Below are 15,395 nucleotides of genomic sequence, written 5' to 3' on the forward strand. Positions count from 1 at the left end.
TGACTTGATTTCAGCTCAGGTCATAATCCCAAGGGTGGAGGCTGTGTGGTGTCCGCTTAAGAGTCTGTCTGTCTGTCTGTCTCTCAAATTAAAAAAAAAAAGTGGGGCGCCTGGGTGGCGCAGTCGGTTAAGCGTCCGACTTCAGCCAGGTCACGATCTCGCGGTCTGTGAGTTCGAGCCCCGCGTCGGGCTCTGGGCTGATGGCTCGGAGCCTGGAGCCTGTTTCCGATTCTGTGTCTCCCTCTCTCTCTGCCCCTCCCCCGTTCATGCTCTGTCTCTCTCTGTCCCAAAAATAAAATAAAAAACGTTGAAAAAAAAAAAAGTGTAAGGGAGAAGGGGTGTGGCCTTAGGCTTCCACCTCAAGCAGAAAGCAAGCAAGGATACAAAGTGCATAACTAGGGAAGGCAAGACTGGCACTGTGCTGCACACAGCTTAGACCAAGGTCTAGGGAGCTCCAAGGCCTCCTCCGTTTGGTATTAAAAACCCCTAAATTTATATTTGCCAGTGGTCTTCTCTACCATGGCCTACTAGATAAAATCCAAAGATTTGGGGGACGATAGGGAACAAACAGATCTGAGAGTAGGAAATGGACAGCATCTTTACCCAGAAAAGACAGCCAGCCATCTATCCCAAAGGCCTGAAAACCAGAACTCTGAACATGGGGAGAGACACAGTCAAGTTCTGAAAGTAGAAGATGAGGGGGGAAAACAACCAAATATTCTTTTTTTAAATTTAAATATTTATTTTTATTTTTGAGAGAGTGCGTGAGCACACATGCGTGCAGGGGAGGGGCAGAGGAACTGAAGCAGGCTCCGTGACAGCACGAATTGGGGCTCAAACTCACAAATTGGGAGACCACGACCTGAGCTGAAGTCGGACACTTAACCGACTGAGCCACCCAGGAGCCCCACAACCAAACAGTCCTAATAACAGTTCTTCTGACACTGATCCCGTTTATTTGGAACTTAATTCTTCACCTACCTTCCCCAGAATGTCAGGAAATTACCTTCACTTATCTCAGTAAATAATATTCAATATTCCTCCCACATGAAAGCTGGTCTTAAGGGACAGGTTCTCTGACTCTCAGCTTGAGCCTTCCACTCTTAGTTTCCACTTTCAACAAGACATGGCTTCTTGGTTTCCTTGGGAAAGGTCAAATGGGGAAGCAAGCTAGCAGCTTGGAGGTGAGCTATACCTCACGGAAATCAGAGACTATGTCACAATACCAGCCAATTCCATGCTGACAGCAGGTGGGGAAGAAAGAACAGGTTCCGGCTGTGGAAGTGGATGGAGCAAGAGAGTAAGCACCGGTCCCCAAAGGTTGAACACCAAATATCTTAGAAATATGAAGAAAAAGACAACAGAACTAATTCTATGCTTCATTTATCAGGTATGTTAACACAGCTCCATACCCAGGGGTCCTCCCCTCTGGACCAAGTTTGCCAGAACAGATTTTCACTCTGGTGGCCGGTTGGAGGGGGAGGCCCTCATGGTTTCTAAATTATAGCATTTCTAGGAAGACTTGGTTTATTTCTATTTATTTATTTATTTATTTATTTATTTATTTTTAATTTTTTTTTTTTTTTAATGTTTATTTATTTTTGAGAGGGAGAGAGACAGAGTGTGAGCAGGGGAGGGGCAAAGAGAAAGGGAGACACAGAATCCGAAGCAGGCTCCAGGCTCCGAGCTGTCAGCACAGAGCCCGACACGGGGCTCGAACTCACGAACCGTGAGATCATGACCTGAGCCGAAGTCGGATGCTTAACCGACTGAGCCACCCAGACGCCCCCCTTTTTTTTTTTTTTAAATGTTTATTTTTGAGAGAGAGACAGAGAGACAGAGAAAACATGAACAAGTTGGGGAGGGGCAGTGAGAGGCAGAGACCATAGAATCTGAAGCAGGTTCCAGGCTGAGCTGTCAGCACAGAGCCTGGTGTGGGGCTCAAACTCACGAGCTGTGAGAGCATGACCTGAGCTGAAGTCGGATGCCCAACCGACTGAGCCACCCAGGCACCCCCAACTTGGTTTATTTCTTGTCCAAAAAGCCCAACACCCCCCTTGCCCCAAGGACAGATGAGAAACAGCTTGGCAATCACACATCTGGGGGCTGGATTTCTGATTTTGTTGGTCTTTTTGGAGAAGGACAATGGCAGAAGCCAGGGCATGTACTTCACTGACGTAATCGTCCAAACAGCTTGCAGAACGTTATAAATGTACCAATGGGAGAGAAAGGGAAGTGGGGTGGGGGTGAAAGAGAGCCATGGTCACCAAGGCAACTGAGTTCATCCATATGTTGACTCAGGAATTGCAGGAAATTCTAGTTTTTGAGGTTTCTTCCTATCAGAATATTTCCTACATCTTCCTGGAGAGTAGACCTAAATCCAGAAGCTGTATAGTATCACTACCTTTGCCTAGAAATCTCAACCCCGCATCTCTACATACCTCTTCCTTCCTTTTCTCCAAAGAAGAGACTATGGTATTCTTCCTTCTCTTAAAGGAGTTTTTTTTTTTTTTTTTCTAACTGATCCTTTAGAGGAGTTTAGTAAAAACTCCTAATAGTAAAAACAGGTCCTAATAGTAAAAACACTGGAATGGGAGTCAGGAACCCAATGTTCTCATTTACTGAATGACCTTGGGCAAGTCCTTTACCCTTTCTGGGCCTTAGGTTCCTCATATGTAAAGTGGGGGTAAGGGGAGGGGTAGTGTTTGTGTTAGTGTGGTGAATATTCTGTGGCCTAGCTCACGCTGTCTCCATCCTACTCTTTTCCTAATTATAGAGGTTAAAAAGCTAAAAACCGAATTTCCCAGAATCCCTTGTGGATGGGTTTAGATATAGTTCAGGTTCTCCTAATTAGGAGCAAACTCGAGGTTAGATCAAAGTATGGCAGAGACCATATTTCCGTCTCCTTCACTTGTTTCTGCAGCAGCATTTTGGCTTCCTCTTCCAGTAAACTGGATGCTGGTTCTGGCGGCAGCAGCTGCTCCTTCTTGACTCCAGCTCACTGATCCCTGGATAGCAGACTTAGGGCATTTAATCTGATAGTGGCTCAAAGGTAGGAATTTCCTTCTGGAGGACAAGCCTAGAGCATGCTTCCTCAACCTTCCTAGCAAGTTTGTAAGCCCAATTCCCTGCATTAAATTCCTCTCTATTAAATATACCTAGGCCTAGGGTTCAGTGTAGAAACCACTTGATCTGACACAGGATTATCAGATGATCCCAAAAGAGTCGTTATGAAGGAGAGAGGAGAATAGAATTATTCACAAGGCCTACTCTCTGCTAAGCCAGCATCTTCTGGGGAAAATGGGCAAGATGGAGGAGCATTAGAGCATTAAAATACATTTGTCCAGAACAATCTCCTTCACTTCTTCCTTTCTTTAATTTTTTTTAACAACCTCCCTGCACTTTCTCCCTCCCACTCTAACCCTGGGGTGGGGGTGGGGGTGTTGAACTGCTTACACAGGACAGAAGGTTGAGTCAGCACATGCTTTCTTTCCATCTCTATACTCTCTGCAAGCTATTACTCTGCTGAGGATAGCATTACCTGCCCAACCCCATATAAGTATTCTCTGGATTTTAGAGGGGGGAGGTTTGGGCTAGAAAGGGCTACAAAGTGTCTTTGGCAGCAGCAGGAAATGCTTTTAAGCGCCAGGTAAAAAAAAAAAAAAAAAAAAAAAGAACCAGTCCCGACAACCCTGTGCAGCTGAGGAGTGAAGACAAGTTTGGCTGCAAAAGATCCCAGCTCATCTTCTTATAGCAATTTCTGGTCTAAGCAATGAGCCACCAGCTTCCTGTAGCAAGACTGGGGACCAACTGAAGAACAAGGTCAAATCCAACAGGTATAGTATGCTTGGTGGGAAGGAGGTACTTCCTGCCAGTCCTCCATAGGGTACTGACCCCAGGAGCCATCACACTAGAAGTAAGGCTCAGTTAGTTTTCAGACCGAAGTTGTTCCGAAGAAAACAAAAGGTACTAGCAAGAGGAATCTGTGTGAGACACACAGGCAGGAAGCAGAGCTGAGCCACCAGCGACTAGAATAGAAACAGGAAATGGGCCCAGGAACAAGCATAGAGTAATGTGCTGCAAGCAGCACAGGCTCCGGCAGGCACCAGGCAGTAACAGGGCCGGAGCAGCGTGACTGGGATGGAGAAGCAGATTGGCTAGCCCTGCCAGAGAACAGGCGTTCTAGAGAAGGGGCGGCTACTGGCACATGGTACACGCTGCTCTGAGCAGTCTGGGCAGATATGACGGAGGGGGTGGGGATTTCCTTTCTGAGACTTTTTGAGAGCACCTGGGCTACAATTCAAGGGGAGCAAGCACACACAGTCACATATAAAGAAAACAGGTCACCAACCTCAGAAAAGCCCAGCTTCTCTGAGTACCAAAAGTGCTAGTGGCATTTTTGTCAGCCCCTTGAAAATAAGCCATCAAAAGCCTAGGCAAAAACTGTTGGCCTGCTTCCTTTCACCATGAGATGTGACAAAAGGCAACACAGTGTAAAATTTTAATCCTTCAAGCGTTCCAATTTTTTTAAGCCTTCAGAGGATTTCTGTCACTCCCCCCAGTAAACACAGATGACAAAACGCTGGCCCCCGAGCTCACGTGGGCAGCAGGAGCCCAGGGCTGCTCAGCACAGGTGTACTGAGCCCAGGAGCTGCCTCGCACAGGTGCTACACGCAGACCTGGTCCCTGAGCAGAGGTCCCAGGCCACCATGAAGAAATCAGGGGAAAAGTCCCAGAGAACGTATTGCAGCTAGGTTTTGAAGCCAAAGTAGGAGTTTGCCAGGCATTAAAGAGAGAGACAGGGAAGGTGACTGGGCAGTCATCGGAAGCAAGAAGACACTGGCAGGAAGGACTGGGAGTTGTGAGGAGTTTGAGGCACACCTGAGTGGCTGGGGACGAGGCTACACAGGTATGCTGGGAGCTGTGGCTGGTCCCACAATGGGGTCTGGCCCGTAGGCATGGAGAACCAGGGCCCCCAAAGCACCACAAAACAACGGGTGGTGGTCTTCCATTCCCACCCCACACACTCAGAGATTATTTACAGTTTACTAGACACAGTCAGTAAAATTCATGTATTCCAAAGTCCCCAAGCTTGACATTTCATTTGAAAATTTTACTCTCAGTTCTCAGGGTCTAACTCCTTGCTGCTGCTGCTGCTTCTTTTCTTTTAATGTTTATTTATTTATTTAGAGAGAGAGAAAGAAAGAGGCAGAGAGAGGCAGGAGAGAGAGATTATCCCAAGAAGGCTCTGCACTGTCAGCATAGAGCCAGACTCAGGGCTCAATCTCAGGAACCATGAGATCATGACCTGAGCCAAAATCCAGAGTCAACCAGACGTTCAACCGACTGAGTTACTCAGGAGTCCCCCTAACTCCTTGTTTCTAAACCATTAGATAAATGAATCACCTGGGGATCTTGTTAACAGTGCTGGATTCAATAAAGCTGGGTGGGACCCAAGAACCTGCATTTCTAAGCAATTTCCCGGGTGATGCCCGTGTTGCTAGATACAGGACCACATTTTTTCAGTAGCAAGGCTCTGATTAACATCACCATTAATCAGGACACTGTTCTCTAAGAAGAAAGGCACAAACAGGGTTTGCTCCCATCTAAGTCAAGGGGGAACAAAAGAACCAAATTTGAGTCAACTTCTCACTGTTTGAGGCGATTCCCTAGTTGGTTACTTCCTCCAGCAACCCTGCGCCCTATCAATTTGGGCATGTTCCCTCTCCCACCCCTCCCTGCCCCCCCAGCTGCCCTTTTCACAACTCATCTGTGCTCCATGACAAGGAGGTCTGGAAAAACAGAAGTGAAATGGCAATTCTTTCAGGACAAGCCTGGTAAATGTTAAACGAGAAAGGGGTTGAGGCTTCTGGTTAAACTTGAAGAGAGAAATTCAGATTCTCCAAGCCTTTCTTCTGCTGTGTGGGATGCTAGAGGAAGTATTTCGTCTGAAATATCAGAGAGAGCTGGATTCAAATCCTAGTTCTGACCCTTAGTTCCTTCTAACATAAAAAAAGGAGTGGTTACTCATTACATTTCAATTCCTGCTCTTCTAGGAGGATTGGTATTGCCTATAGCTCCTTTCCTGGCCTCACTCCTACCGTCTTAAGATGTGGATGCTACAGAAACAACGTAGTTCCCTCCCATTTCTTCTTTCTAGATCACTGTAGCCCAAGCTCCCAGCAGTCTGACAGTAGTAAACCATGAGTGCTAATAGCTATAGTGTTATTAAGTAAAGTCTTAAAAAGGGCTTGAAAACCCAGGTGATTAAAAAAAAAATCTGTACATAACTTAACAGACATTAAAAATCCTAATCCTATTCTCCACCTCATTCCCAGCATCCATAACCTCCATTCCTACCTAATGAGAAGAAACAAGTATGATCCCGCTCTTCAACACTGGCCTCTAAGACTTCTCCAGTCAAGGGTACAGTGCCCTTTGTGAGCTAACCCAGTGAGTGCCCTTGATGCCTTTTTTTTCACAACTCTTGAGAGATAAGTCTGTTTACACCCTCCTAATATTCTGCCAGCATCTTCAACCTTCTTCCTATCTACAGTATACACATGCGGGTCTTCACGTGAAGTGGAGGAATTTGGGCTGATTCAGCTGTCACCGCCCCCACCCCCCAACACCTTTCAAGAGTGTTCTTTACCTTTATACCTTTCCCTGAATTTCCTTTTCCTCCAGCCCTCAGAAACCAGGTCCTCTCCACACCTAAAAAGGATCCCAATAACCTGCTTCATGACAGATCCCACTTTATATTCCTTGAAATATAAATTCGATGTGGACCATCCCCCCTCGCCTTTGGCTTCCATAAATATGACACAATCCTGGTCCTACTCAGAGCTCACCGGCTATCTGCTGGGCGCTTCTACCCGATGACTGCAGGCATTGTCCAGGGCTCCATCTGACTCCTCTCTCCGTAAGCCATGGGCTGGGAGGCCTCCTTCAGGCCACAGTTTAACTGTTAATCACTATACACACAGCTCTCCAATTCTATCTAGTCTCAGCTCTTTCCCAAGTTGCAGTCTCCTCTCTCCAACTAGCAACTCAGCATATGTTTTTGTCTTGTTTTTTAAGTAGGCTCCACACCCAACGTGGAGCTTGAATTCACCACCCTGAGATCAAGAGTAGGATGCTCTGGGTGCCTGGGTGGCTCAGGTGGCTAAGTGTCCGACTCTTGGGTTTCAGCTCAGGTCATGATCTCATAGTTTCATGGGTTTGAGCCCCATGCCAGGGTCTGCACTGACAGTGCGGAGCCTGCTTGGGATTCTCTGTCTCCCTCTCTCTCTCTCTGCCCCTCCCCCAACTCACACTGTCTCTCTCAAAATAAATAACTTAAAAAAGAAAAAAAAAAACAAACAGTAGGATACTCTACCAACTGAGTCAGACAGGCACCCGTATTTTTTTTTTTAAGTTTCACTATATGGAACTTAACTTCTCCCCCAAAATGAGTTTTCCTTTTAACTTTTCCGTCAACGAGATCTTTCTCCTCATCCCCTTCAAGATCATTAAATTTTCTACCCAGTAGAAGCCACTTTCTCTCAGATCTATACATTTTTTCCTGCACACCTCATAAATGGGACTAGTTGGCTATGCAAATGAGACAAAGGGGTACAACTCCACACCTCTCACCAGAATTTTTTCAACAGTTTAACTTCTGCCCTTGCTTCCAGACTCTCCCCTTTTCAAACCACACTATACACGAATGGATTATTTTTTATAACATTAGTTTTATCACGTTACTGCTCTAATTCCATATCTAGTCTGCAGGCCTGTAAGATCAAATCCAAATGGCTTACTTGGCCCACCAGGGTCCTAATTCCTTTAATCTAGCTTTCCTTCCTGTTACTGTCCACCCCCTGGAAGCTGGATCCTGACCAGCCCCCCAGTATCATCTATACTATACCCCACCCCCACCTGGCCTCTGCTCAGGCTATACTTTTCTTTTTTAACCACCCGAGTATCTCCATATCTAAGTCATTCTAAACTTCTGCCATGATGTCTTCCCTCAACTATGTAGACATAAATGATCACTGACTTAACCAAACTTGGCAGTATCCATTATGACATTCAGGTATACATTCTTCTACCTGTTTTACTAATGAAACAGAGAAGGATCCTTGAGGGTAGCAACCATGTCATATTCAGAATCACAGGCTGCCTCAGAAGTCATCAAAGTCTAACCCTTGTCTAATGCCTGTCTGTCTTCTATAGAATGCCCACAGCAAACAGTGTGCTAGCTTTTACTCCAGGGACAGGAAACTTACTCACTTTTTTTAATATTCTCATCCTCCAGATCACAAAAGAACTTGAATGTCACACTTGGCCTTAAACCTACAGGCAACAGGTAGCCAGAGGCTTTTAAAGCAGTAATGTTAACTTGCCAGATTTGACTTTTTAAGATGATTACAATGAGGACAGACTTGGAAGGAAAAGAAACAGAACAGCTGGGAGTCTGGGGGGGGGGGGGAGGGAAGACACTAGGTGAGAAGTAACAGGGGACTTAAAAAAAAAAAAAAGGCAATGGGTAGGACGGGGGAAACCAGATCCAAAAGCCATTTCTGAGGTAGACTGGGATTTGGTGGCCAACTTCTAGAAGGGCTTCAGTGACGAGTGCCACAGAGCGGAGAACTCCCAGGGTGGTGTTGGCAGTGCAAGGGCTGCCCTACCCCAGGAATAGACTGCACTGAGCCCACAACTGTGGGCAGACTATTTCTCCCAAGTCTCTTTTCTCTCCACCTTTTTCAAGTCACAGCCTTCCCTCCAGATCACCAAGAGTCAAACTACAGTTTAAGTCACCACTGTTATTCAAGTTACCATTGTGGCTTCCTCGTCTTCTGATTTTTTTCTTCCCCTTTCGAAGGGCTACCTAAGCTGCCTATTATTCAAGTATGGTTTTTAGAACTCTAGCACCACCTGAGAGCTTGCTAGAAATGCAAACTGTTAGGTCCCACTCTACACCCAGAATCTCTGGGTAGAGGTCAGTAATCTGTGTTTTAATTAATCTCCAGATGATTCTTAGTGCATGCTAAAGTTTGAGAAGCACTGATCTAGCTAACCTTTCTAGATCTGGATTTTCAATTCTATATCTATTTTCCACCACTGAATGGAAATTGTATTCCAAGTAAAATTTCAAGACTAAAATGTAAATTTACAAATGTGCCTCAGTAAGAAAAAAAATTGGGAAGCATTCTCTAGGGAAACCACATACACTTGAATGAATCACTTAAACAGAAGCTTTTATTTATTTATTTTTTTAAGTTTTTATTTATTTTTGAGACAGAGACAGAGCATGAGCAGGGAAGGGGCAGAGAGAGAGGGAGACCCATAATCTGAAGCAAGCTCCAGGCTCTGAGCTGTCAGCACAGAGCCCGACGCGGGGCTTGAACTCACAGACTGCAAGATCATGACCTGAGCCGAAGTCGGACGCTCAACCGACTGAGCCACCCAGGCACCCCAAACAGAAGCTTTTAAAGATGTAACTCCATGGGGCGCCTGGGTGGCGCAGTCGGTTAAGCGTCCGACTTCAGCCAGGTCACGATCTCGCGGTCTGTGAGTTCGAGCCCCACGTCAGGCTCTGGGCTGATGGCTCGGAGCCTGGAGCCTGTTTCTGATTCTGTGTCTCCCTCTCTCTCTGCCCCTCCCCCGTTCATGCTCTGTCTCTCTCTGTCCCAAAAATAAATAAAAAATGTTGAAAAAATAAAAAAAAAATAAAAAAAAAATAAAGATGTAACTCCAAGTCATTCCCAGAAATGATTATAATCAAAAGTCAGATACCAATTTTCAGATGAGACCCTTAAAGATTTTGCCCCAAACTAAAGAAACCCCAAACAAACCCATTTTGTTTGCTTGTTCACCCATCCCTTACAAGAACCTCCTTCTCTTTTTTTTAATGTTTATTTATTTTTCAGAGAGAGAGAAAAAAAAAAACAAACAAACAGCAGGGGAGGGGCAAAGAGAAAGAGGGAGACACAGAATCTGAATCAGGCTCCAGGCTCTGAGTTGTCAGCACAGGGCCTAATGTGGGGCTCAAAACCATGAACCGTGAGATCATGCCCTGAGCCAAAGTCGGACGCTTAACCAACTGAGCCACCCAGGCACCCCAAGAACCTTCTTACCATAAGGTGAAGTAGTAGCTATTTTACAAGACAGATGACAAACCCTAACCCCACTTCTTCCTAAGGCCACTGTCAGGAAGCACAAATAAATTAATCCATCCTCTACCATGGAGTTTGGGCTTTCCTGTAACAGGTTGTGATACCTGCCTTGCCCTAGTAGTGAAAGCAACAATCTTATAATATGGTCAAGCTGTCCCCTGTCAGACATACACTTTGTGAATGAACAATGTAATAGATGCTGCTCAGTGGAGCCTACTTTATGCCAGGCACTAGGATGCCAAGGAACAAGACAGTCAGCCCTCATGAGTTTGTGTTAAATAAGTAACACTTATTTAAATTTGAAATTACACTTGAGAAAGATACTGACGAAAAAACATGGGTGCTAAGTCTATTTTAGCAAAGGAACCTGACACAGTTTGGATTAGTGGATTTCTACCAGGGCTGCAAATCACAGTCACCTAGGACAGCCTCTAACCACAGCAAAGCCCAAGCCCCACCCCCCCGCCAAACAATTCAGAACTCTGAACCCTGGCCACTGGATTTTAAAGATCGTTTGTTCCCCAGGCATTTCTGACATGCAGCCAAAGTAGAGAACCACTGGTCTGGGGCATCATGTGATAGATATTAGGGGTAGATAGGTCATTAACACAGTGCCTGCCCTCCAGAAGCTTACCATCAAGTGGAAGAGACCCAAGTAAGTAGAGGTATCAGCAAATTGCTCTAGTGACATGAAGGAAAGAAACCTCAGATATTGGATAGTGTTTCCCTTGGTACAAGGATGGGGAAGTGATCTCAGAGAGCTATATAAGGTGCTTTTACCTATGTCAGCAAGGTTTGCTTGCTAACGATGGGTCCTCAGGCTGAATCATTCTTTGTATCTTTTAATTTTTTTTAGTGTTTATTTATTTTTGAAAGAGACAGACAGACAGACAGACAGTGAGCAGGGAAGGGTCAGAGAAAGGGAGACACAGAATCGGAAGCAGGCTCCAGGCTCTGAGCTGTCAGCACAGAGCCTGATGTGGGGCTCAAACTCACAAAACTGCGAGATCATGACCTGAGCCGAAGTTGGACACTTAACCGACTGAGCCACCCAGGAGCCCCTCTTTGTATCTTTAATAGGTCTTAAATATTGCAGAGTTGTTTTATTTATTTATTTATTTATTTATTTATTTATTTATTTATTTATTTAGCATTTATTCATTTTTGAGAGACAGAAACAGAGCGTGAGTGGAGGAGGGGCAGAGAGAGAGGGAGACACAGAAGGCTCTGAGCTGTCAGCACAGAGCCCGATGCGGGGCTCAAACTCGTGAACCGCAAGATCATGACCTGAGCCAAGGTCAGACACTTAACCGACTGAGCTACCCAGGCGCCCCTGTTTTTTGTTTTTTAAATAAAAACTGACTTCAGTCCGTGAGGGCATCGCAGAAGTTATTTAAGCTGAGTTTTGACACTTGATTAGGAAGGAGTTTTCTGAGGAAATAATCTTAAATATGTAGTCTGAAATATGAACAAGAATTAGGAGGAAATGTGTATTAGGCAAGGGAAGGGTCTGTGCAAAGGTCCAGAAGCAGAAAAAAGCATGGGGCCTTATAAAAACTGAGAGGAAGTCGACAGCAAGGCAAAGAGCAAAAAAGGATGAAACAGAAGTTCTCAAAGTGCCATCCCTGATCTAGCAGCATCAAGTGATCTGTTAGAAATGCAAGGTCTCAGGCCTCATTCCAGATCTAAATCAGAAGTAGGGGGCAGCCTATGTAATATTAAGGATTTTGGATTTTATTCTAAGATTAATGAAAAATAACTGAGAGGTTTTAAATAGAGGGATAACATAATCAGGATAATAGCAGCTAAACGGTCTGGCATTAATAGCTGAGCAAAAACTCCTCAAAATCTAATTTTTGTAATAATCAGGATCAGAAACCATAATGAGTCTTTAAATCAAGGGTCACAATCATAATGCTTTTAAGGCTAAGTGGGTAAGGTGAATGAGCGAAGAGGGTGATGTGGAAAACTGGAAAGGCTGCCCTCCAGTCAGCTGCTAGCCACTGTTCTGGAGCCACGCACAAAGGGGCGCCCCCTAGACATCTGCTGAGTGAAGGAATGCACTGGCAAACCTAGGGATCCCTGACACAACCGCTTAAGAAAAGAGAGGGCCCCTTCTAGGGAATCCCAACTTCTCCTTTCTTCAGATGTGACGGTTTCCCAGCCTGGCTAGGCAAATCTGGCATCAAACCAAAATTTCAAAGAATAACCACCTTTTGTTTCTTAGTCCAAGTAGCAGAGGGATAAAAAGCAATTCAACAAACAAGATGCCAATAACCCAGCCAGCTCACCTCCCACATAGAGCTTCTACCACAGAGCAAATGACCCATTTGGATGAATCTATAGTAGAAGCCTGAGCTTGGGAATGCTGCTTGTGATAGGCTGCCCAGGAACAATCCTCCCCTGGGCCCACAAAGCTGCCAGCACCCTCCCTTCAGCAGGTCAAATCAGAAGCTCTGGCTCAAGGCTCTCAACCGTTAGAAGACATGCAACATGTTTGTATGCTAGGCTTCCCAGGACTAAAAGACAACAAATACAGTTCTGTTGAAAGCTTACTAGGAGCAAGCAGAAACTTTTTGACGGGGAGCAACTTAAAGCACCGGCAAAAACCCACTGATTTGGTTTCTTGCCACAGGAGCACCTCACCAAGATTTACCTACAGACCACAGATGATGAGGGAGTGGTTACACATTTCTGACTGAATCAAGTTAAAAAACACGTTCCAGTGAGGTTCAGGATGCAGAAAAGGATTGCGACAGACATTTGTGAAAAGGGAACAAAAAGGGACTGCCTTATTCAGACACATCCTCACCCAGTTCCTCAACTGAGAAAGTCAAGGGTCTCAGACTCCCATCTGACAGTGCCTACTTGTCCCGGCCTGGGATGCCTGCACAGCAGGTACCCAGGGACTCCGCAGATCTTGCCCTACTCAGGTCATGGCTCAGAGATCTTCAGGGGAAGCCCCGAGAGGCTTCATGATGAACAGAGTTCCTGCTTCCTACCTCTTCCTTAAAGATCCAGAAACCATTTTCTCCCAAGTCAGAATAACTGAAGAGACAGGCTTCAAATCTGAGTAGAATCAACATTTCAAAAGACTTTTATCTAGATACATGTGGCTGAATTCCTATTTACTAATAACTGAAGCACGATTTGCCATGGAGGGTTTGATACCTACTGTCTTAACTAGATTTCAGAGCAGCCCATTTTATTCCTGTGCCCAGATTAATTTTCAGAGTCCGACTGACTTGCCTACATATAGCACCAGAGCTAAGATCTGGGGCAAATGTTCCCAGAACCAGTCTACTGTTAACTAGTTGGTGCCGTCTCTCAGGTATCATGTAGAGTCTCTATGCCCTCAGAAGTGATGATGATCACATCTGACATTTATGTAGGGTCAGATATTCACAAGCACTCTATTTTAACTTATCTCACGTTAGTAACCACCCCACAAAGTGGGTACTTTTAGGTTCATTTTACAGATGCAGAAACTAAGGCATGGCAAGGTTAAGTGACTTGCCCAAGGCTACAGTTAGTGGCAGAGTCAAAAGGCAGACTGAGTAACAATGGCTCCACAGCCCAAGCTCTTCATCAGCAGACTGTACTGCTGTTCTCAGGACACAGTCGGTCCATCCATAAACACCAATCAAGCACCTGGGCACCAAGCACTTAACTAGACAAAAGCACCTATTCACACAAAACAACCAGAAAACTACTTTTACTCAGTCTATGCTCAATGCAATAATCCATGCTGAATGCACCCCCAGATCGTACTTCCTAGCTAAACACTGAGACAAAAACCTAAAAATTAAGCCCTGAAAAGTAAGGTGAAAACACCCCTGAGACTTCTCTCCCCTTTGGTGGAGAGCACATAGTGCTTCCAACACCTTCATCATCTCTGTCCCTCACCTGGCCCATGCCGCAGAGTCCAAGATTTAAAAAACAAAACCCCAAACCAAAAAACTCTAAATAGAGATCACAAACTTATTCTCCAGGCAGGGAACCAAAACAGACATTCCACAAGGTCAGTCCATAAATTCCTATTTAGAATTTTCAACCTGAATTCAAGGAATAGCTCATTGTTTATTTAGGTCATACCACCAAAACACCCAACCAGAAACCAGTTTTCTTTGCTTTCCTCTCTGCCCCAACATCTTTTAGAGGTTGGCAAGAATACTCACAGGCAAGCTCGAGGGTCTTGACTGAAGACTCAAGTTCATATCTTCTTGCCCTCCCTTACTGGAGGTCATTGAGGGGGCTGAGGATGCCTGAGACCCAAATGAATCTTGAGATAACTCCTAAAATAAGAAAACAAAAGCTGTGAAGGCCTGGTACTGATAAACCAGGCAAGCTTGCTTCATGGTTAATGGGCTATGGGGCTGTCTCACAGAGGGCCAGTGAGAGCAAGAAACTGCCCAATTGCCCGCAATATTATCTGAAGGCAGAAAAATACAAGGTGTGGCTCTTAAGACACATGTCAAGGAGCACCAGGTGATGTACGGAATTGATGAATCGCTATAATATACACCTGAAACTAATAGAACACTGTGAACTAATTGGAATTAAAAAAATAAAGTTGTTGGTTGGATTAAAAAAAAAAAAAGACTTGTCAAAATGGATGTAAGACTCTTTCTGAATGGCACTGCTGACCATTTATCACCACAGAGTGTTGTTTCTTCGAGTTAAATGTTGAAGTATGGCTAACTATAATTTTATGTATCAAGGAATGAGACTAATTAAAAAAAAATCCCTCTGCATTAAAATGAGTCCTGCTTCCTTCAAAGACATTGCCTTAGGATGAGATATTCATTCCAATAATGCTACCAATGCACAGAATCTTTAGTGGATCTGTCACCACTCGGTCATTTCTTCTCTTTTTTGCTTTTTAAAGAATAAAACCCAAATTGTTATTTTTAAGCTTTATCACCTACCTTGTTCACAGACATGACTACAAATGAATGTTAGCTATTTCCTAAAATCAAATCCACCTTCAACAAATGAAAGGACTCGCCACCATGGAGAATATTCTAAGCTATGTGATGTCAGCTCTGATGGCAGTTTCAAATGAAGGGGTCCGAAATACTTTGAGCAATAGCAGAATGTAATGGCAGTTGGAATGAATGTACAGTACAGCCTCCCAAAGCAACTGTTTTTAAAAAGACCAAACTCACTTAGATGTTCAAGTTCTGAACGCTAGTATAAAAATTAAAAAAAACAAAACAAAACAAAACAGTCCCG

General features: G+C 44.6%; 1 protein-coding gene and 2 long non-coding RNA genes across 6 annotated transcripts in view; 2 read left to right on the forward strand and 1 right to left on the reverse strand.

Annotated features, from left to right (window-relative positions):
* The window catches only part of ARID1A (AT-rich interaction domain 1A), a 70,656-nt gene that overhangs the window by 26,968 nt on the left and 28,293 nt on the right, over positions 1-15,395 (reverse strand). For all 3 annotated transcript variants that reach the window (XM_058718498.1, XM_058718497.1, XM_058718499.1), the window contains exon 4: positions 14,339-14,455. In XM_058718498.1, coding sequence (XP_058574481.1) covers positions 14,339-14,455 — 117 coding nt within the window. The remainder of the gene's footprint in view (positions 1-14,338; positions 14,456-15,395) is intronic.
* On the forward strand, positions 1,262-15,340 carry LOC131505209 (uncharacterized). 2 transcript variants are annotated; one of them, XR_009258309.1, is made up of 4 exons: positions 1,262-1,390; positions 3,644-3,836; positions 6,057-6,453; positions 15,100-15,340. It is a non-coding gene; the product is annotated as an uncharacterized LOC131505209 (long non-coding RNA). The 2 variants fall into 2 exon arrangements; XR_009258310.1 differs by having other exon boundaries at positions 6,339-6,453.
* Positions 9,340-10,226, forward strand: LOC131505212 (uncharacterized). The gene is made up of 2 exons (XR_009258313.1): positions 9,340-9,502; positions 9,754-10,226. It is a non-coding gene; the product is annotated as an uncharacterized LOC131505212 (long non-coding RNA).

The sequence above is a fragment of the Neofelis nebulosa genome, chromosome 2 (assembly GCF_028018385.1).
Source record: "Neofelis nebulosa isolate mNeoNeb1 chromosome 2, mNeoNeb1.pri, whole genome shotgun sequence".
Taxonomy (NCBI): Eukaryota; Metazoa; Chordata; class Mammalia; order Carnivora; family Felidae; genus Neofelis; species Neofelis nebulosa.